This window comes from Ascoidea rubescens, assembly GCF_001661345.1.
Source record: "Ascoidea rubescens DSM 1968 unplaced genomic scaffold ASCRUscaffold_20, whole genome shotgun sequence".
NCBI classification, from domain to species: Eukaryota; Fungi; Ascomycota; class Saccharomycetes; order Ascoideales; family Ascoideaceae; genus Ascoidea; species Ascoidea rubescens.
In genome coordinates, this window is record NW_017962932.1 from 25,968 (window position 1) to 46,957 (window position 20,990).

The 20,990-nt window shown below is 31.7% G+C and overlaps 8 protein-coding genes across 8 annotated transcripts; 3 read left to right on the forward strand and 5 right to left on the reverse strand.

Moving 5' to 3' along the window:
- Window positions 1–77: 77 nt before the first annotated feature.
- RSR1 (Ras family GTPase RSR1) lies at window positions 78–590 on the reverse strand (the record flags this gene model as incomplete). Its single annotated transcript, XM_020190061.1, has 1 exon — window positions 78–590. A coding segment is annotated over one exon (513 nt), but the record flags the coding sequence as incomplete, so codon positions are not given.
- Window positions 591–2,547: 1,957 nt separating this feature from the next.
- Window positions 2,548–2,877, forward strand: ASCRUDRAFT_10407 (uncharacterized protein; the record flags this gene model as incomplete). Its single annotated transcript, XM_020188584.1, has 1 exon — window positions 2,548–2,877. The coding sequence occupies one exon, from the start codon at window positions 2,548–2,550 to the stop codon at window positions 2,875–2,877; it is 330 nt and encodes a 109-aa protein (XP_020044443.1).
- Window positions 2,878–4,201: 1,324 nt separating this feature from the next.
- ASCRUDRAFT_82940 (uncharacterized protein) lies at window positions 4,202–7,123 on the reverse strand (the record flags this gene model as incomplete). The annotated part of the gene is made up of 1 exon (XM_020194795.1): window positions 4,202–7,123. The coding sequence occupies one exon, from the start codon at window positions 7,121–7,123 to the stop codon at window positions 4,202–4,204; it is 2,922 nt and encodes a 973-aa protein (XP_020044444.1).
- Window positions 7,124–9,806: 2,683 nt separating this feature from the next.
- On the reverse strand, window positions 9,807–11,684 carry KIP3 (tubulin-dependent ATPase KIP3; the record flags this gene model as incomplete). Its single annotated transcript, XM_020190956.1, has 1 exon — window positions 9,807–11,684. A coding segment is annotated over one exon (1,878 nt), but the record flags the coding sequence as incomplete, so codon positions are not given.
- Window positions 11,685–12,829: 1,145 nt separating this feature from the next.
- BOL2 (Bol2p) lies at window positions 12,830–13,819 on the reverse strand. Its single transcript, XM_020194120.1, has one exon. The coding sequence runs from the start codon at window positions 13,539–13,541 to the stop codon at window positions 13,020–13,022; it is 522 nt and encodes a 173-aa protein (XP_020044446.1). The 5' UTR covers window positions 13,542–13,819; the 3' UTR covers window positions 12,830–13,019.
- Window positions 13,820–14,131: 312 nt separating this feature from the next.
- NIF3 (uncharacterized protein) lies at window positions 14,132–15,073 on the forward strand (the record flags this gene model as incomplete). The annotated part of the gene is made up of 1 exon (XM_020188585.1): window positions 14,132–15,073. The coding sequence occupies one exon, from the start codon at window positions 14,132–14,134 to the stop codon at window positions 15,071–15,073; it is 942 nt and encodes a 313-aa protein (XP_020044447.1).
- A 359-nt stretch (window positions 15,074–15,432) lies between these two features.
- Window positions 15,433–18,918, reverse strand: YPK9 (putative acid anhydride hydrolase; the record flags this gene model as incomplete). The annotated part of the gene is made up of 2 exons (XM_020189751.1): window positions 15,433–16,344; window positions 16,390–18,918. Coding segments are annotated over 2 exons (3,441 nt in total), but the record flags the coding sequence as incomplete, so codon positions are not given.
- A 1,400-nt stretch (window positions 18,919–20,318) lies between these two features.
- On the forward strand, window positions 20,319–20,924 carry ASCRUDRAFT_39790 (pyridoxamine 5'-phosphate oxidase family protein; the record flags this gene model as incomplete). Its single annotated transcript, XM_020190962.1, has 1 exon — window positions 20,319–20,924. One exon carries the CDS (start codon window positions 20,319–20,321, stop codon window positions 20,922–20,924), a length of 606 nt encoding a protein of 201 aa, XP_020044449.1.
- Window positions 20,925–20,990: the final 66 nt, after the last annotated feature.

Here is a 20,990-nt window from a genome sequence, read left to right on the forward strand (position 1 = left end):
TTTGGCAGAATTGAGGATTGTTGGTTGTTTGTGTTTGCGTTATTGTTGATTAATTGGGAAGAAGAGTTGTTTAGATTTGAGGTGGTTGATTCCTTTTTCATGATTTGTCGAACAACATCTATAAAGGCTTCTTCAACGTTAGTCTTCAACCTTGCTGACGTTTCATAAAAGGGTACTTTGCCCCATTTTTGGCTGACGTTTATACCATCTTGAGGAGAGAGAGTTCTATCGTTTATAAGATCGCATTTGTTGCCGATTAAGACCATGGGGACATTTTTGTTGTCTTTGATTCTGAGGACCTGTTCTCTGATTGCTAGCAATTCCTTCAACGAGTTTTCGTCAGTAACAGAGTAAACCAAGAGGAAGCCTTTGCCAGATTTTATGTACAATTCTCGCATTGCAGTAAATTGGGCAACACCAGCAGTATCAAGAATCTCCAAGTCGCAAGGTCTGCCATCGACCTCGATTTGCTTCCTGTAGGAATCTTCAATAGTTGGATCATAGGACTCTATGTAGACACCTTGGACAAATTGAACAGTGATGGAGGATTTGCCTACACCACCAGCACCTAGGACAACTAGTTTGTAATCTTAGGAGAAGAGAATGCGTTGTTAGTATAGGCGATGAGAAAGAAAAAGGAAGAGGATGAGTGAGACAGACGATATGTAATGGGTGTGGAATGGATATGGTGTTATTGATAGCAGCAGTATTAATGCTGATGATATTACATACCTCTCATGATAATTCGATATAAATATCTGAGAATAAGGATAATAATCAGTGGACAGTAGACACCAGAAACCAAAAAACGTAGTAAATAAAAGAGTGAATAAAATAGGCAAAATTTTATTTGAATATATAAAAAAAAAAGAAGTTTAGGAATATGGAAGTTGTTTGAGTTGTGGAATAACAGGAGATCTGTTTGGAATTAGGTTTGGGACAATGAAATGAAAGAAATAAAATTCTGGAAGTATTGTGAGAAATACTCACAACTTGTGAACAGCTGCTGGAGCAGGTTGGAACAAGCTGGATACGTTAGGCAGTTGGGGCTGGGTGCTAGCAAGATTAAGATAGGCCACTGAAAAGTCTGCTTCGTCTGCTTCGTCTGCTTTTGCTACTTCTGCTGCTTCTACCTCTGCTTCTACTTCTTCTCCTTCTGGTTCTTCTCCTTCTCTTTCCTCTTCCTTTCCTCTTCCTTTCCTTTTTTTGCTGTTCCGCAGTTATCCGTTGGATTTCGCGGATATCACACCGGATTTTCAAAACGGCTGGATCTATCTCAAAGAGGCAGCTCTATGTTACTTCTAAATGCAGTAGCACCCGAAAATAGAAATTCCCGGATTCAAACAAGGTTGTTGTTACAAAGAATTACTGAATTCTTACATAAGATTCTTAAACGGCCCAAAGAAGAAGTACCAGATATTTCAATCAAGTTTCGAAAGAACTCACTCACATAATAATTAATGAAACTTAATTGTTTTGCTCCAAAGCCAGAGAGCCCCATTTGTAAGACCTGAGTTTTGGTACACAACATAAAACAATGCTGTGACATTTTGCAATCACTTTTCTGTTTTGAACCTCATTAATTTTTCATTGTGTCCATTTAGCATGATTTCATAGTAAGATCTATAACAGTGTTTTAATCTGAAATAAAATTTGCCTGATTAAATTCAAAAGAAAAAATTAATATTTCCAAATCAAAATTAAACAAAGTAGTATAAGCTAAACAATTTCAAAATTAACTATAAACAAGCTAAAATAAAAATGGATCCCATAACCCATAATTTATTTTGTTTTGTTAAAGTTTCAAAATAAATGCTAATTGGGGACAATTTAATTGAGATCATTAGTGTTTTCGGTATCCTATGAATTTGGTTATAATTGCAATATTATGTTTCCTTTTTCTTGTTTTTTTTCTACAATTTATGTATAAATCGTACCAATTCCACTACCATCAGTCTATATAGGTGGAACCTTTCACTAGATTTATTAGAAATAGAAAAATTAATTCAAAACTTATACAATTCATCAAAACGTTTTCCAATGTATTTTCCAACGGTTTTCCAATGGTTTTCCAACGGTTTTCCAATAATTTTCCATCTGAGTTATGTTTGTTGTGGTCAGGAAAGTTTTATAACCAAATTTTTCAAAACTCTAGTTGAATGAAATAACAATAATATTAATAATATTAATATTAATAATAACAATACAAATAGCCAAATATTAAAAAAACATTTTTCTTAAACTTGTCTTTGCTCTCAAATGGTATAAGCTTCATCTTAAATATTAAATCTATCAAGACTATAAAAATTTCATTACACTCCTTAATTTTGAATTTTTGCAAAACCTCAGACTATTTCAACTAAAACTGAAAATAAATTACATTTACAATGCTTTTAAATTTGCATATTTATATCTTCTATAAGTTCTTTTCTTAGGCTGGTTATATCCTATTGTTTTCATTTGCTATCAAAATCAATGTTAAGAATGCTTATGCATTTTACCGGAATCATTTTTGTTTTACTTGTAATATATTCCGGAAAATTCAATATGAGAAGTAAGAACACAACTTCTCATTCAATTAAAAGACAAAAACAAATTGATTATTACAATAATATTCATAATAATAATAATAATAATAATAATAATAATAATAATAATAATAATAATAATAATAATAATAATAATGTTTGTAATGATTCAAATGATTCTAACCCTGCTTCAATTCAAAAAAAGATTATTCAATCACAAAAACAAAAACCAACTGATAATACAGATATTGACAAAATAAAGAAAAAATTATCTTTAAATGATCAAATGAATCAAAACATTTTCAAAGATATAAAATACATTAAATTGGATTCTTTGATTCATGATTAAAATCAAAGTTTGTTAAATTAAATGAAAAACTTAAAAAATGAATTTCATAACCAACCCAAAAAACACATAATCAACACATACATCAGTCTCAACATCAAAATCAACATCTGCCCAAAACTAACATCAAAACCAAACGTTGTAGCGAATCCATGATAATATATTAAGGTGAAGTATATGGAAAGGAAGAACGTAGAAGAGATCCCCAGCTTCTTATATATGGGACTGGGCTAGACCCCGAAGCGTCACGCGAGCAGACCGGCAACTAATTCCGAGGGATCGGTAGAGACCCAGTCTACAGATCCGGCTGGCTCGCAACATCAATACGCTCAAAAAAATTTGCTTACTGAAAAGTCTTTTAATATTTCTGTTTTCAAATTAATAGAGCAACTAGCCTTCCGATGTTGTTATAAATTGTCAATTATTAAATACTGTACACAACTTAACTGTTTCAAATCAGAAACTGCAGTAATGGAAAAAACAGCAAGAAATATAATTAGATAAATTTTAATATCAAGAATCACAAAGTTCATTTAAAAACTGCTATTAGTTGTTTTCAAATCAATCGAATAGTCAGATTTTTAGGTTCTGTATTAATCTTCACTAATAAGTTTATTCAATAATACTTGTAGTTGCTTTTGCATCTGTTTTTCTGTAGATTGGGTAAAGAAGCTTTGTATTTGCTTAAGACTTAAAATTCAAAATACATTTTACAGAGATGCAAGTTGTACTCAAAAAAATGTTTGCTACCATTTACCAGACTGTACCTATCAACTTGGATCTTGTGTAAGATACTGTAAATAATGTGAATAACGTTTGAATCGACGTTCTATTCTAAATTTTGGGTGATCTTTTAAGAACTAATATCATACGTTATTTAGAATGATTAAATATATTATTATATTATCGTTTGAAGTTGATATTTAGATAGAGTTCTCACTTTTATATTTAATTTAAAGTAAAGAAAAAATAACGATATTGAAAAATATTATTAAAAAACTAAGAATCAACTTTGGATGATACAGAGAAATGTTTTTTAGTTGAAACAAGCAAAATAAATTATATATAATATAATACTGAATTAGTCTATAACCTTAATAAAATAACAAAACCACAAACTAAATTCATTGCTAGAAAATTGATAAAATTGCAAAAAAAAATATGTAGAAAAATTAAAAATTTAATAAAAAACCAATAAAAAGTAGATAAACGGAAGAAAAAATGAAAAACAACAGAGAAAGCATTTTAGTAATGTCCATTCTCAAAATTAAACGTTAAGAATTCAAAAAAAAAAAAATTAATGTTTAATTAAGTATTATATTTCCAGTCATTTATGATGATCAACATCATTTAGCGGTTGATTATAATGCAGTGATTTTTTAAAATTTTTGGTGAATTTTGTTTGAAAAAAGTTTGATATCATAGAAGAATTAGTCAAGTTGGCGTTAGTTAACTCTTGCTGATAGATTTCTGACATCACGACATGCAAGGGTTCGAATATTAGAAATATTTCGTCATCGGTTAGTTTATTTAATATGGCATAATTATTTGTTTTTAGCCATTCTTTAATCCAAGCAAAACTAAAATTATTAATATTATTGTTTTCAATATTAGGAAGTATCAATGAGTTGGGCAAATCAGAATGTTTGAAATGTCTTTTATTATTTAATTTAACATAGTTATGATATTTGATTGATGATATTAAACCAATTAAATAGTCTTCAAACGCTGATCTTATGTAATCTTCACTTCCAGAAAATTTTGAGCCAGCCGATATGCCATCGTTGCTTTCAAGAAGAGCCTTTTTATTATTGTTGCTATTATTATTAAAAACGTTACTTGAATCCTGAGTGGAAGAAGAATTTGAAGATTTTGGATTGTAATATTTTGAGACATTTACATAGATTAGGTCAATAAATTTTTTATCCAGAGAAGATAAAAGTAGAGGAGAATTCAAGGTTTCATTTAAAATTTCCACAGAGTATGTGTCAATGTTAATTAGTATGTCGCAATATTTCTTTTTTGTAGCGTTATCTAGTAGCAAAGAATTTGAGCTTCCAACCACATAAAATTTCAAATTTTTATTGGTTAGATCAATTAATTGTTGTAAAGGAACATAGGGATTAAAGATACCGCCAAATTCAAATAATTGTAAAGGAAGACCAACAAATTTCAAAAGACTTTTACGGTCAGAAGTTTTCAAGGTATTTGATTTTTTAAGGAAAAATTCATTGAAATATAAAAAAGGAGACCCACAATCGTTTAAATTTAGTAACAAACCTGGAATTAAAGAAAGAAAGCATAATTGTAGATTGCATAGTTTTTCGATATTTTTACCAAAGAATAAGATTTTTTTTTCCAATAGTAGAGATTTAAAGATCACGAGAGAGTTTCTTTTAAAGTTGAAGATTAATTCTCTTAAAGATAATCCGAAATAAAAGTCGCTTTCATTCAAATTTGAGTTTATATTTGAGATTGAGGTTGAAGTAGAATTTGGTGGTGGAAGTAATTTTTGTGGTGAAGTTAGATTTATATAGCTGTCATTGGTATTATCATTATCAGAGTTAATGTTGTTGTTATTATTATTATTGCTATTATTGTTATTGCTATTATTGTAGAGGCTCACTAGGTTTTCGTACAATGAATCTAGAATTTTTTTATCGGTAAAATCCTGTTGTAGAAAAAGAGCCTTTGTTATAATACTTAATTTTTCCTTGATTTGATTGAAAATTGGTTTTCTTAGTATTATTACAACAGATTTTTGAACAGTTGATCTTGTTACACCAGGGTGTTTTACGAGTAAGTCATTAGCATCAATTTGTCTTATACAAGCAATTGCGAATAGGGTGTTAATATTTTCATTAAAGGATCTTAAAACTTTATTATGGTTTAGGTTATTATCCATATTGTTGTTGTTGTTGTTGTTGTTGTTGTTGTTATTATTATTATTATTATTATTATTATTATTATTATTATTATTATTATTATTATTATTATTATTATCGGATTTGAAAGTATAGTCATTTGATTCACATATTGAATTTAAAGTTTTTTTATTTTTTTCGTCATACAATAAAGTAAAATAGGAAAAGGTTTCTTCAAAATCATGAGAACCATCAGGTAAAGCTTGAAAAGGCAAAACCGGCCACATTGATGATATTTTTTTCAAGTTTTGATTATTAAGGGAATTATCAGGGTTATTGATGTCGATTACACCATTTTGATCAATCCAGTATTCGATTTCAGGGCCTCGTGAATGGTTAAAGTCTACTAAGCAAACGGAGAAAATGATTGGGTTAGTTTTATAAAAAGAAGATAAGAAAACTTGAGAGTGAATTGAAGAGTTTGAAGTTTGAGATAATTGAACTGATGGCAAGATAAGTTTGGGGGACGTTTGGATTTGGAATTTGTTTTGTTGTTTTGCCGGACTTAAAGAAGGAAGCTGTTTGATGAATTTAGAGGTGATAGATGAAGTGGAAGAGTTGTTTTTAAGAGTGGAACTACCATTAGAATGAGATGGGGATAGAGGAAGAAAAGGTAGTGGAGGAAGTGGATGAGATTTGAGGGTTGAGGATCTTTTATGGTGAGTAAGATTATTTGAGGATGGAGAGGTGAGAGAAGACATTGACTTTCGTTTTGATAGTGGAGAAGAAGGTCTTTTATGAATAGACTTGATGCGATGTAAACCAGACCGAGAGTTGACAGGAGAAATGGTGTGGAAACCTTCATTATTTGGGGTATTTTTTGAATCTGTATAAGTGTTATTATCTATGAAATTGAGATTATTATTGTTATTATTAATGCTGTTATTATCTATGAAATTTGGACTTTCGGCATTGACGCTATTGGTTGTAGTGGTGCTATCAAGGGAGCTGATGGTGGTGGTTATATTGGTGTTGGTTGTATTTGTTAATGGTGGTTTCTGCAAAGGCTTGTTGGTGTCTCTGGTGTCATTATGGCGGTCGTCATCGTCAGTGTCAGCACGAATGTATTTTGAAGGGTGGTTGATGTTGGTGTAGGCCTCGTTGTATGTATTGTTATGGTGATTGTTGTCTATGTTCTGGAAAGTGCCATTTTTGCCTGCAGTCGATATGATCTTCAAGTCGTCGTAGTCGTTTGACCAGGGGTTTATCTCCAAGTAATCATCTATAATATCGTCGACAGCAGAAATGCTGACCGATATGGGCTTGTCGCCAAATATGTTGGTGTTCTCGTCTGAGTCGATTTGGTTGTAGTAATTGTAGTTCATAGCAGAGAAAGTAAGAGGCAGCAACCCAGATACAAATAGAAAGAAGCTGGTCACTGGTGGCCACAGCAGTATTATCCAGAGGTAAAGGAGGTGAAGGAGGTGAAGGTTCTGAGGAAAGAGAGTCGTGAGAACACTCAGAAAGTTGCAACGGAGCAGAGCGCGACGTTTTGACTCAACCGAAAGCCACCAGCGGCGCCGGCGCTAAAGTCCTGCCAGTTCTTACAGTTGCTTGCCAAATATAACGATCAAAGCGATTCCTTCGCTTTCACCTTTCATCAGACAACAGACAGACTATTGCAACAAGCAGCTAAGACCACAAACGATAGTTTGCGAAGGCGTTCATACTTCCATTGGAAAGTGTCAAGAGATTTTGGACAGTTGAAAAGGAAATTGTTGAAAACAACGGAGGCGGAACAAGAAAAAGAAAAACAATACAGGAAACAATCGTAAAGAATAGAAATATCAAAATGCTGCTGACGCTAATTTAATCAACATACACAATATAAGAATACATATTCTATATTTGTTTAATCACGTCAGTCATTCAACCAATTTTCATTTCATTTCATTTCATTTCATTTTATTTTACATTTTGTTTATTTAATTATTTGCTTACCTAGAAAATCTGTTTTTTATTTGGCTGCGTTTGGCGCACCTGTTAGGTTTCTAGCATTATTTAGTTATTTCGACGAACATCAAGACTATTATTACTGAGGTTTATCTATATAGCGAAGATTTGCATTTGACTGATATAACTAAACTAGTCTGCAGAGCAATAGGTGTTAAGGCAACTCTGTCGCGTATAAGTATAATTCAGATGCTTTGCAGCAGCGAGGTCAGTTTCTGCTGCGTCTGCTGCATCTACAAAAAGGAGAGTTCTAGACATTGTATTTCGTATAAACCCCACAATGACTATCACAAACCGAAACAAACGAATGAGAATATATCACCAAAAAGAAAGTACTGAGAACGCAAAATTAAAGAGTCGACTGAAACAATCGAAAAGAATTAACAAGGAATACTGATGAGGTGTAGAAAAATGTATCTCAAAAATAATATAAAACAAAAAAACAATACAGAAACTGCTTTAATCAGTTTCAATCATATGGGTATCGGAATAGCGCACTGAGGGTTGTGTTTGTGCAATTCTTGCTGGTGAACTGAGATCAATTTTCGCATTAAATTCGTTGCTGATCGACATGTTAGCCTTGGAGCTATCAGCTTCATTTCTATCTTCACCAAATAGCTTATTTGGAGAACTGCTAGCATTGAAATTAGAGTCTGAACTCAGATATTTCTTAGCTCCATCTGAAATCTTGGATCTATTTCTTTTAAATTTCTTTCCAAAATTCTTAAATTTTTCATTTAACTTTTCACGAGCTGATTTGGTACTCGATGTCGAAATAATAGATCCCATACTAGTATCTCCATCCAACGATGTTCGGGACGCCAATGTCAGTGAAGAAATATTACTTGATGCAACTGATTTATTTGAACTATCTTGAGTTAGTGTCCCATTTGATACATTATTGCTAGGTTTTGAATTCAATGAGATCTCTGTCAAAGAGAAATCTTTGGTATCACTACTATCTAGGTTATCATCAATACTTGGTCTAATCCTACTTAAACTAATACTACCTACTATATTACTATTATTATTGTTATTATTATTATTATTATTATCATTATTATTATTATCTTTTTTATCCAATATAGTATCTTTGGACAAAAAGGTCGACCTGATTTTTGGTTCCTTTTTGAGTTTATTATTCAATTGTTCTGAAAATGGTTCTTTCATTATTTCATCTTCATCATTTGACGAGCCTTCAAATGTTGTATTGATATCAATCTCACTGCTTGTATTATGGAGGCTAGGTAAATTCCATCGAACTTTTTTAACTTTATTATATCCACTTCTTATTGGTGATTTGACTTTTTTCGATGAATTTTTTCTAAAAAATTTATTGGGTGATGATGATATTGTAACAGATAATGGTGATAACAATCGTTTTTCACCAAATCCTTTGTGTTTATACTTGTTTGCACTTGGATTGGAATTGGTAATTATACTTCCATTGCTATTACTTGTTACCGAAACTGACCTTGGTGATGATTGTCCTTGAAATCTAGCAATTTGATTCAACCTAGGTGTCGAGCTATATGTATATTGGCTAGAGCTGACACTAGGCGATGCTATACCCGAATTCCCCTTTAAATTGGAAATTAAATTAGTCCCATTACTATTAATATATGTAGCTTTACCGTTAATTATATCCTGATTAACATTATTAAAGTTATTAATACTATTAATTTTATTAATACCATTAATATTATTAATATTATTCCCCATATTTGAGTTCTGTGAATTAAAATTAATAATCGACTTTAATGGGGGACTGTTTCTAATCTTGCTCATTGATGTCTTTTTGGTTAAATTTGGCGAGGAAATTGGTGAAGAAATTGGAACCGAATTAAATTCCAAGATATCATCAAATGAATAAGCATTTAATTTGGTAATAGCCGAATAGCAACTATTAAGCAGTTCATTAATTAAAGATAACATTTCATCTCTATTTGTATCCATGTCACCAATTGCGTTAATTTCAGTTAATTTTTTGATTGTTAAAAAATAGTAATCTGTTAAAAAATCAAAAGGCTTTAAAAGTTCAATCCCATTTTTCATTACACTTTTATCAAATAAAATGGAGGAATTATAAAGAATTTCACTTTCCATACTATTCTTTAATAAATTAATTTGCTCATTAAAGATACTTGTTTCGTAATCAGACCATTCATCAAGCTCTTTTAATTTTGTTAAAATTAACTTGGTATTAGACTTAAATACTTTGTGAACTTGATAAAGACCTTCATTAAGGTATCTGGATTCCAACTCATCAATTTTTAAAGATATTGAATTAATTAAAGCTTCACAAGAACTTTTCAAATCTAATAAATCTGGAGATAATTTTGGATTATTACTAAAATTGTAAATTTTCTTGAAAGATTCTAATAGCATTTGAATTTGGTTTCTTTGAATTAAATAAAATTTTCTTTTAGCTAGCAATTTTGATTTGATTAATTTTTCATGATTGTAGTTAATTAAAATTGATTTGATGTTATCAATTGATTTAATTAATTGAATAAGGCAATTTTCCTTTTTGGATTTATAATTGTTTAAATGTTGCTGGACAACTTTTAATTCTCTTTTTCGTAAATCGTCAATTTCTTGTTTTTGTTCAGTGATCATTTTCAAATATGAACTAATATGGCGATCTAAATTTTGAGTATTTCTGGTAATTTTTGTCTTAATTTGTTTGGCTCTATCAGCATATTTTAAGGTGTTTAAAGTTTCGTCATAATGTTGAGATGATGGAGATATGCACACTATCATGACAGTTTTACAATTACCACCAAGAGAAAACTTCAATAAACGGGTTAATTTCGAGTCTCTATAAGGGATATGGTTTCTTTTTCTTGGATCGCAAAGAGCATTAATACAATTACCTAAAGCTAGTAGGGATTTATTAATGTTAGCACCTTCATGTAATCTTTCACCTCTGTTTTTAGTAGCGGATGCTCTTTCACTACCTGCAAGATCTATTATTGATAAAGTGGCAAAACAATGTTCTTCAGATAACTGAGCAGTTTTGTTTTTTTGATCTATGTTAATTTGTAAAACAGCATGAGATCTGGAAGAAGTCAAGTTTGCTTCAGTTGGAGACATTGTTCTATTTTGGTTACCTAAGATGATCATTTCCATTACTTGGTTAACATCTTTAGGTTTAAGAATGGATAGGTTAGTCACAAAGACTTTTTTATTTGAATCTTCACGAATATTTAGTAATTTTGAGTTTTTTAGAGGATCTAACAAGTCTTTGATTGATTCGTTATAAATCTCCAAATAAGAGAGAGAGATTTCAAAGGTTTTGGTATCATTTAAGAGTTCAATTCTTTTGAACAATTCTTTCATCGTAAGGAAGATAATGCCTGGATCATTTTGGTTACCAGAGATTGTATGAGTTTTCCCACAACCAGTTGCACCATAGGCAAAGACAGTGGCGTTAAACCCATCAAGAACCGAGTCCAATAGAGGTTTTGTAGTTGAATTGAAGACGTCAAATTGGTTTGAACTTTGGTCGAATAGGCGATCAAATACAAAGCGATGTTCTCTTATTCTTGATTTTGAAGAAGGAAAAGCGTTCTTTTGCATTCTTTGTAGAGGGTTGGATTGATTTGAAGGATCAAAAATTAGCATTCTTTCGTCGACTATATCGACAATTTTTCTTATACCATTTGGAGTGTATCTATTATAACCGATGTTATTGTTATTGTTATTGTTGTTGTTGTTGTTGTTGTTATCAAAATTGGAATTACTTGAATTTTGTCTTCTTGATGGATTGGAAGATAAAGCGCCATCACCTAGAAACAATTGGTCGTCTTTTTGAATTATTAATTTTGAGGATTCTGATTCAGTAAAAGGACGAAGTCTTACACAGACAGAGATTGAGGATTCTTTTGTTGGAGGGGTTATCAAGTTGTTAATATCATTGGGTATTGTCATTATGAGTGGGAAAAGACAGTTAATAAATAAATGAATGAATGTATTTATAAATAAGTCAAAAGTGGATACTAGGAATAAAGAGAGATATTTTAGATTTTAGATTTTAAATGCTGGGTATTTAATGTCAGACAGGAGAATGAATACAGATTGATATTTGGAAGTAATTAATCTAAAATTGGTGAGATTTAACTATTGAAAATCATTAATTAAATTGAGTTGAATTTAATTGAATGTACTTCAATTATAATATAGAATAATATTGGTAAATTGTGAATTGTAAATAGTGAATTGGTTTATTATGGTAAATCAGATCAGTAAATAAATAGCCAGAGGAAACTGATAAAAGAAAGCAAAAGAAAAAACAAAAAAGGTGGAAATATAAAGAAAAAAAAGGAATAAATATGGTATAAAAAGTAGTTGATCTAGTTTTAATCTGATGTTATTCTATTTGTCAAATAATTTGGGTATTCTAGCTAGATGGATAAATTAGAATATATCTCAAGAAGTACAACAAAATGAGTGCTGGTTGAATAAGGTAAGACTAAAATGTTAATAACAATTGTAAAGATTCAAGGGATCAAGAATTTTAATAGCAATAAGAAAAATTAGGAAGTATCCACAAATAATAAACGAGTCCTGAACAAATAATAAATATTATTGAAAGTTGCGAAAGTTGGTAAAACTTGAAAATTGAATGATTTTTGATTCAAGATTTCGGAAAAGGTTGTGATGCTCTGTTCTGCTCTCCTGATTTTGCAATAGACTCTAATAGTGTGATGCTGTGATGCCCTTTATCACCTTTATATCTCTGTCCAAAAGCAGCCTGAGCAGCGAAGCGAAGATTATCTCTGAGGATACCTTTTTCTCCTTCTCTTTCTATCTTTTCTATCTCTTTTCGTCCCGCACGTCAAACAGAAACAAAACACTCACAAACATTGACAGCGGATCACGAGCAGTGCACGTGCTGCCCCTGTTTTACACGTGACAACACAAGCTCTTTTTGAGACACGCACACAAATTCCCTCCCAGTTAGAAGCACACCACAATAGCACGATCAATGTGCCTTGACGTATAATGTCGCATATATATTATTAAACATGTGCTAAGTATATATACGCACTTATGTGTATATTTATGCGACACACCACACTAGCGTTTTTGTGGCAAGAATTATTTAAACCCGGACCTGTTCATTGAAATATATAACTTATAAAGATTAGTTGAAAGAATTGTGGAAAGAGATGGAGAAACCATCACGAAATCATTGAGAAGAATGACAAACAAAAGCAGCTGCAAAAAAACAAAAACATCACGAAAGAAACCCAGAGATGGCGGTCATTTCTTTTTAGCTATTTCCCACTCTTCAGGTGTGAAGTTCTTTTGAGTAAAAGCGTGGATAGCACTTATTTCTTCTTTCAAGGCACTGTTAACCAATCGATGTCTCATTATTCTGTTTTTTTTATTGAATATTTCAGAAACAATTATAACTGCAAATGCTTGTCCACAGCCTCCCGACATATCTTGAACATGTACTATAGAGGCATTCAATCTTTCCTTTATAATTTTTTCTAAAGAACTGCTAGTCAAATGTTCTTTTTTATTCCCAATATTGCTGTCGGTAGCATCTTTAGTGTGTGAGCTTAATGATCTATTTGAGCCATTGGGAGAACTAGGAGAACCAGGACTACTTTGGTTAGCTCGATCGACTGTATGACTATGACCATTATTATGGCTATGATTATGGCTATGATTATGATTATGACTATAGGGATGTGTATGCGTGTGATTATGTTTATATGTATGGCTAGAATGAGAATGAGAATGAGAATGAGATGAAATATCTGCTTTTGCTTCCATTTTTATTTGATTGTTAGAGGGTATGTGTGCTATTATAATATAATTGTAAAGTTCACTTGAAAGAAATTACTTGGAAAACTTGAAGAAAGTAATCAATATTTATACGATAGGGAACAATTTCAAATATTGGATAAAAACAAAATCAGGATATGTCGTTAAAACCGTAATACTACAAAATAGTTTCTAATTTTTTCAACTTTTTATAACTTTTTATTACTTTTTTTAATTATTCGTTCAATTAACTACGATATAGGGTTCGATTTAAATTCACACTGCTCATGCTATCTCCAACAATAAAGATAATCCTTTACTGCTTTTCCTCTTGTTAAGCTTTTATTCCCTTATATCTGCTCACTCCTGCTTGCGTCGCCGCTGACCAATCACAGCATGCGTATTCGTAAGCAAATTTCACGTGAAACCCCGTGTCTATGCGCTTCACAAACCGGTGACGGTGACTGCTCGATATACTTCCGATAAACGACGGTTTGGCTGGAATTCCGGCCTGGGTGATTTTTTATTATTTGCTTTGGTTCTTATCTCTGCCGCTTCTGCTTCTTCTGCTGCTTCTCCTTTTTAATACCTGTCTCACCATGAAACCCATCTCCACTATAACTTTGAAAAATGCTGTTTCTGCTATTCAGAAATTGTATCCTTTAGAATACGCTGACAACGCCTGGGACAACACTGGCTTATTGCTAGATTCCTCTATTCCATCACCTTCTCAATATAATAATAATAATAATAATAATGTTGATAACGATAACGAAAACAATAAAATATCAATTTTATTAACTATTGATCTCACCCAATCTGTTGTCAATGAAGCAATTCAAAACAAATCAAATTTAATCCTAGCTTATCATCCTTTTATCTTTTCTGGAATTAAAAAAATTCAACCAAATTCAAATCCACAACACAATTCAATCCTAAAATTAATCCAAAATAATATCTCAGTTTATTCTCCTCATACTTCGGTCGATTCAATTAAAAATGGCATAAATGATTGGTTAGTCAACGGTTCATTAAATTTTCAAAAAAATTTAATCAATTCGTCAAATTCAATCCAATCACTTAAAAATCAACCCTCAAATAACATTGAAGGCTTTGGTAGATTAGTCTCTTTAAATACTCCAATTAACTTGAGCCAAATCGTTTCAAACATTAAAAAAAATTTAAATTTAAATCATCTTCAAATTGCTTTAGCCAATAAAAATAGATTACCTAATAATATTACAGATCTTAAATCAATCGATATATCAACCATAGCGGTTTGTGCAGGATCTGGTTCTTCAGTTTTTAAACAGTTATATGATCAAAAAATAGACTTGTACTATACAGGTGAGCTATCCCATCACGATGCCCTATATCTTAATGAAATAGGCTCAAATGTCATTGCTTGTAATCATTCAAATACTGAAAGAGGCTATTTAAGTATTATGAAAGAAAATCTATTCGATGAATTATCCTCATCTTTCAAAATAGTCGATATTGCCATCGCAAAGACCGATCAAGATCCCTATCAAGTAATATGAACCAATCATTATGTAAATAAATAAATAAATAAATAGCGAATATTGATTGAAATAACTTTAACATATATAAATAAATAAAATAAAATAAAATTCTAAGATAAAACAAAAAAAATGAAAAAAAAAGATTTTTCAAATGATTTTAAGAAATATTAAAAATTAAAAAAAATTAAAACTTAAAAAATGAACTAGCTTTATGTTTCTCTATCTTAAATTTAAACCTCCAGTTTTTCTTTGTTATATTGTATTTTTAAATTCTTAAATAATTTCTTGCTCTTCTTATTATTCCCAAACCGAATCTTATTATATACTTTGCTCAACTTTAAAAACAAAAATTTATCACAAATCCAAAATATCAATAAATTCATCCCAGAAAAAGTAATTATAAAAATTTTAAAAAAATTTGATGTATACGTTAACTGCATCAATCCTCCCAATTTAGAATCAGCGTTGAGGTAAACCAATCCAATTGAAAATAAGATTGCAATTGAAACATTTAAAACAAATGGCATGTTATTTAATGAACTTTCTCTATATGGAGGGCCCTGAGTTAAAATGATCGCTGCTAAGATATACTCAAAATTAGAAAATAAAAACAAAACTGTATTATCTGATGAATCAACTGCATCATCTCCCCCAGGAATAGGCTTAATATACCATTCTTCTTTTTGCACTAGTTTCCATATAATAAACTGAAAAATTATCACTATAACAATATTGCCAACTAATGGTATTAAAATCTTTGGCGAAACCAAATTTGCTGTTGGCCTCTTTTTAACCAATTTTTCATATGGTTTTGACCACGACATAAATATCGCTATTGGCAATATTAAAAACAAATCAATCCATAAAAATTGAAAATCTCCCAAGTTAGATCCCTTTTTATAGAGTATTGAAATTGTCACAAACTGAATGGCTGAATATAGACTCATATACTTGAAACAACTAAAGCTTGTAACTAAAGCTGCTCTTCCCTCTTTCATCAAATCGAGCACGCATGATATCTCAAACACTGTAGATGTAAAAGGTGCTGCGACTGATGCCTCTGCTTCAGACAAGGATATCCCAACATCAGCTGCTTTTAACGCACCACAATCATTTGCACCATCCCCACAAAACCCAACTGTATAATCAAGTTTTTGTAATTGTTCAACCAATTCATGTTTTTCATCTGGTGACATTCTTGCAAAGATATTAGCTTTCATTAATATTTTTCGAATGTAATCTTGTGAGAACTTTTCCTCGAATTCGTTAGATTGATTATTTGGATCATTCTCGTTTTCCTCAATTTCCTTAGCTGCACAATTAAGATTTAAAACAAATCTGAAAACATCACCAGTAACCGCTAAACAATAGTCGCTATAACACAGATGAATTGGTGCGAGTGTAACAGAATCTAAAATATCTTTAGGTTCATCGACGTTTTCCCATAAAATAGAAGAACTATTATAATTTTCATTAAAAACAGTTCTCGGGATATAGATTTTAAAATCATCACTATTACTAACTAATTCGCATTCTTTTGCAACACTAATAGCAGTAAGAATATTATCACCAGTACACATAATGGTTCTAATATTAGCAACTTGGTTTAATTCATGTAAGGTGGGTGTAGTTTGACTTTTTAATTTGTTTTCAAAAATAATAAATCCTAAAAAGTTCAAATTTGATTCCACTTCCCTTCTATCTTTTCTATCCAAAAGTTTTGTTGGAAGATCTGCAATTCTTTTATAAGCACAAGCAATGACTCTATAACCATTATGTGTGTATTTATGTAATAGTAAATTGTAATCTTCAGGTAATGATTCTCTATTGCAAATTCCCAAGATAACTTCAGGCGCACCCTTCGTGAAAACATAGGCGTTGTTTTCTTCAGTATCATCCCCATAAATAGGTTTACAAATTACTGACATTCTTCTAAGAGAGGGAATAAACTCATAAGATTTAACGATTCCAAAATAATTATTTTGATCATTAATATCTAAACATGTTTCAATTGTTGGTTTAACAATTGCAGAATATATAATGGGTTCTTCGTTTTGTTGTTCAACTAAATAGTCCTCGATATAATTCCATTTGGTGAATTCAAACATTTTATAATCTAATGGATCACCAATAAGTTCATTGTCGACTTTTCTTAAGGAATGGCAACAACAAAGGGAAAGTAAAAAATTCATTGAATTATAATCATTAAGCGATTTTCTAGCATAATTTAAATTCTCGTTTTGAAATAGATCATTTATATCTTTTATTAGTGGACCGAAAGAAATTGAACTTTTGTTGCTATTTTTTCTTTTTATAGAGGTTGAATGAATTCCAAGAATATCCAAACCATCTTCGGTTAGAGTTCCAGTTTTATCAAAACAAAAAACATCGATTTTACCAGCAACATTAACTTTAGAAGGACTAATACAAAAAATGTTTTTGTTTTTCAATCTATTGATAGCAAAACTTGTACCGATTGTCAAAGTTGCAGGCAAAGCAGGGGGAACCACTATCGTTATAATATCCAAAGCTCTTAGCCAAATAGTTTTTGTATCGATATCCATTTTAATGAAATTCGCAATTGAAGTAGCAAAACCAATCAAGGCAATTACGCACATAAATCCAATGTATTTAAAGGAATCTTTATAGAATTTGAAATCCACTGGTTTTGGAAATAACATTGATCTTAATAAAGAGCCCTTTGTAGTTGAAAAACCAATTTTAGTGACCAAAGCTAGAGCTGGTTCATTTTTGAATTTTGATCTTCTAACTCTGATAATTTTAGTTCCACTGAATAGATAAGATTTTGCTAATTTAATGTCAATTTGGTTTTTTGTTATAAAAGAAGATTTTAAGTTTGAGACATGATTTAATAGAACATCATCAGTTATTGGGATTTTTGGGATTGGTACAGATTCACCAGTTAGCATTGATTCATTAATAATGCAATCACCAGTTAGTAGAATTGAGTCACAAGGAACTATACTTAGGTCGTTTGAATTTGAATAATTTAGTTCATAAATATCGCCAGGAACTAGTTCATCAACACTAGTTTCCTTCCAAAATTCGTTTCTTTTAACTCTAACAATGACATCGTTGTTATTATCAGATATTTCCTTTAATTTTTTCATTGTAGTTTTAGTTTCGTATAAGGAATCAAGAATTGAAATAATTGAGATAATGAAGATACAAAAGGCATAATAGTAATAGTCATCTAATAGCCATAAAATGATTGAAAACACTTGAAAAACATAAAAGGGATGCAAAGTTTCTTCGAGTAGGATTTTTAAAGAAGATTTTTCAATTAATGATAAAGAATTTGATCCAAATACCAAACGACGATCATCATAATTGTAGTCGTAAATACCATTTTTAATATTTTTAATTGAGGACCAATTTTTTGAGTCGAACCAGTTTGTATTTGTTGTGAATAAATCATCGATTGGATTGAAGATGAGTTTAAAGTATCTGTAATCTAAGGAAATTAGAATTGGAATGTTTAAATCGAGATTTGAATTTTGGTGTAAATTAAAAATAGTGGAGAAGTTTCGATTATACCAGGTTCTGTTAACTTTAATGATATTTAGGTCGCCAAATTGAGATTCTACCACTACCCATTCGGCTTTAGCTAGAGAAGTCTTTTCACCTATAAAGTTGATTTTAAAGTTAGTGAACCATCTTGTGAAAAGGTAGAATAAACCTAGAGATAGTATTGATAAAAATTTGTAAATTTGGTATCTAAAGGAATTTGTTTTATAAGCAGCGATACCGATTAGTAAGTCTTCTTCAGTGATGTAAAACTTCTGAAAGTGTAAAGTTGAAGGGTTATTTGGAAATAGTTGATCGTATAGATCGGCTTGCAGGTCGATATTCGGGATTTTTGAGTTTGTGTTGATGTTATTGTTATCAGTTTGCGCATTGTTTTGGTTTTTTTGGTTGGATGTAGTTGAGAGATCATTGTTGATAGAATTGTTTAATTTTATTGTATCATTTTTGGAGGTAGAGGTATTGAAGTTATTGATTGGTAGTAAGTTATGGTTTGAAGAAGAGAAATCAGAAGAGTATGATAAATCAGAAGTTGTTGATTGCAATGAGTTTCTTCTTCTTTTCTTTTTGATTGAGTTGTTATTATTGAATAAGATGATATCTGATTGAGATAAGTCGGAAGGAATTCTTTCTCTTTTATCGTTATTGTTTAATAACGCAAGATGAGAATGGTCTGAGTTGGTGTTGGAGTTACTGTGAGAGTCATTATTTAAGTTGATGTTTAGATTTGTGTTTGGGTGGTTATTGGAATCAACGGTGGATGTGTTGTTGTTGTTTAAAATGAGGGAGGATTCATCAGTCGAGCCGTAGTGTAAGTGATTGTTGTTAGTGTAGATGATGTTAGTTGGTAGATTGAAGCTGTAATGGTTATTGCTGTTGATTGGAGAGTTTAGTTCGATAATTGAGGAAGATGAAGATATTGAGCCCTTTGCATTTTCGATATCATTTAAAGAGAAGAATTTGAAATTTTGGAAATTTGAATCAATGGAGTTTCTTCTTGAGCGATTATTGTGGGTATTTAGGTTAATTGGGAATAAATTTCTTGTTGGTTGATCATTATCATTATCATTATCATTATCATTATCGATATTGTCATAATTATTATAATCATTAGGATTGACATCAGTATCATTATTATTGGCAGCAGCAGTATTATCGAGATCAATGGTATTGTTCAAGTAATGAAAAGAAGAAATGGAAGTCGGAATAAATTCTGATGCAGCACCGGAAAAGATTTCAGTGTTGTTTTCATCGATGAAGAGCACATTGTTGTTGTTAGAGTTGAGATTAATGTTGTTGGAGATGTTTTGAGGGTTGGTGTTGTTGGAATTGTCGATTGAGGCGACAGAAGACTTTCGAGAAGAGTTTGAGTTTGAGCGTTGTCGAGTTGTGTTATACATTTGGAAGAGTTAGTGTGAGAGAAGATAACATGATAAAAGAGAAACAGCGAGATGAGATGAAGAGAGTTGAAGTGGCTAAAAAGTTGAAAAGATGCTTGAATAGAACAAGAAATAGAAAATATTTTTGAGAGAAATAATTTTCAGTTTGTTAATTCTTGTCTCTGATTTCTTATTTCTTATTTTTTCAACTCTTGTTTTTAAGTCTTGTTTTTTCCTCTTATTTTGACATTGGACGGGTGACGGCTCGAGAAAGCAACAGTAATTAAGCGCCGAAGCAGCTCCAGCATATACAGCAGAAATGACAGTTGGAGATGGAGATGAACAACTACATATTGCCGGATTTCATAGGAGAGATATTGAGAACAGCAAAGTTTGTTCATTTGGCGACTTGCAACCCAGAGACAAACGAGCCCAATGTGTCGTTGATGAACTATGTGCTATTGACCTCGAAGGACTTGTACAGGGAGAGAGGCGACGGTGGTGAGGACCCTAACAATTACATTCTATTGGCAACACAGAAACACACCACCAAATACCAGAACATCCTCAGGAACCCCAAGGTGTCTGTGCTAGTACACGATTGGATCACCATCAAGAACTTGGTGGGCAGCAGCAGCGACTTGGGCAGCACCTCCAGCAACAAGCTCATGCAGATGTTGCGCGACTTGAACCACAGCGAGTTGAGCCAGTTCAGTGTCACCTTGAAGGGCGAGGTCTGCGCGACCATTCCGAATCAGAATCAGCAGAATCAGCAGAATCAGCAGAATCAGAAGCAGAACGAGTTCCGGTACTACCGGGACAAGTTGTTGGCCGTGAACTCCGACGCCGGCGTGTTTGTCGAGGGCGACGACATTGCATTGCTCCTTGTCCGCATTGTGCGTTCGAAGGTCTCCGACACCGCAAATAACGTCACCGAGTACTAACCGAAATGCAAATGCACATGTGCCGCGTTCGGCGCAAACGTGACCGCGCTCCGCCCTGTTTGGCCC

Coding starts and splice junctions, on each gene's coding strand:
- BOL2 (XM_020194120.1), bottom strand. CDS start 13,541: ATGGAAGCAAAAGCAGATATTTCATCTCATTCTCATTCTCATTCTCAT.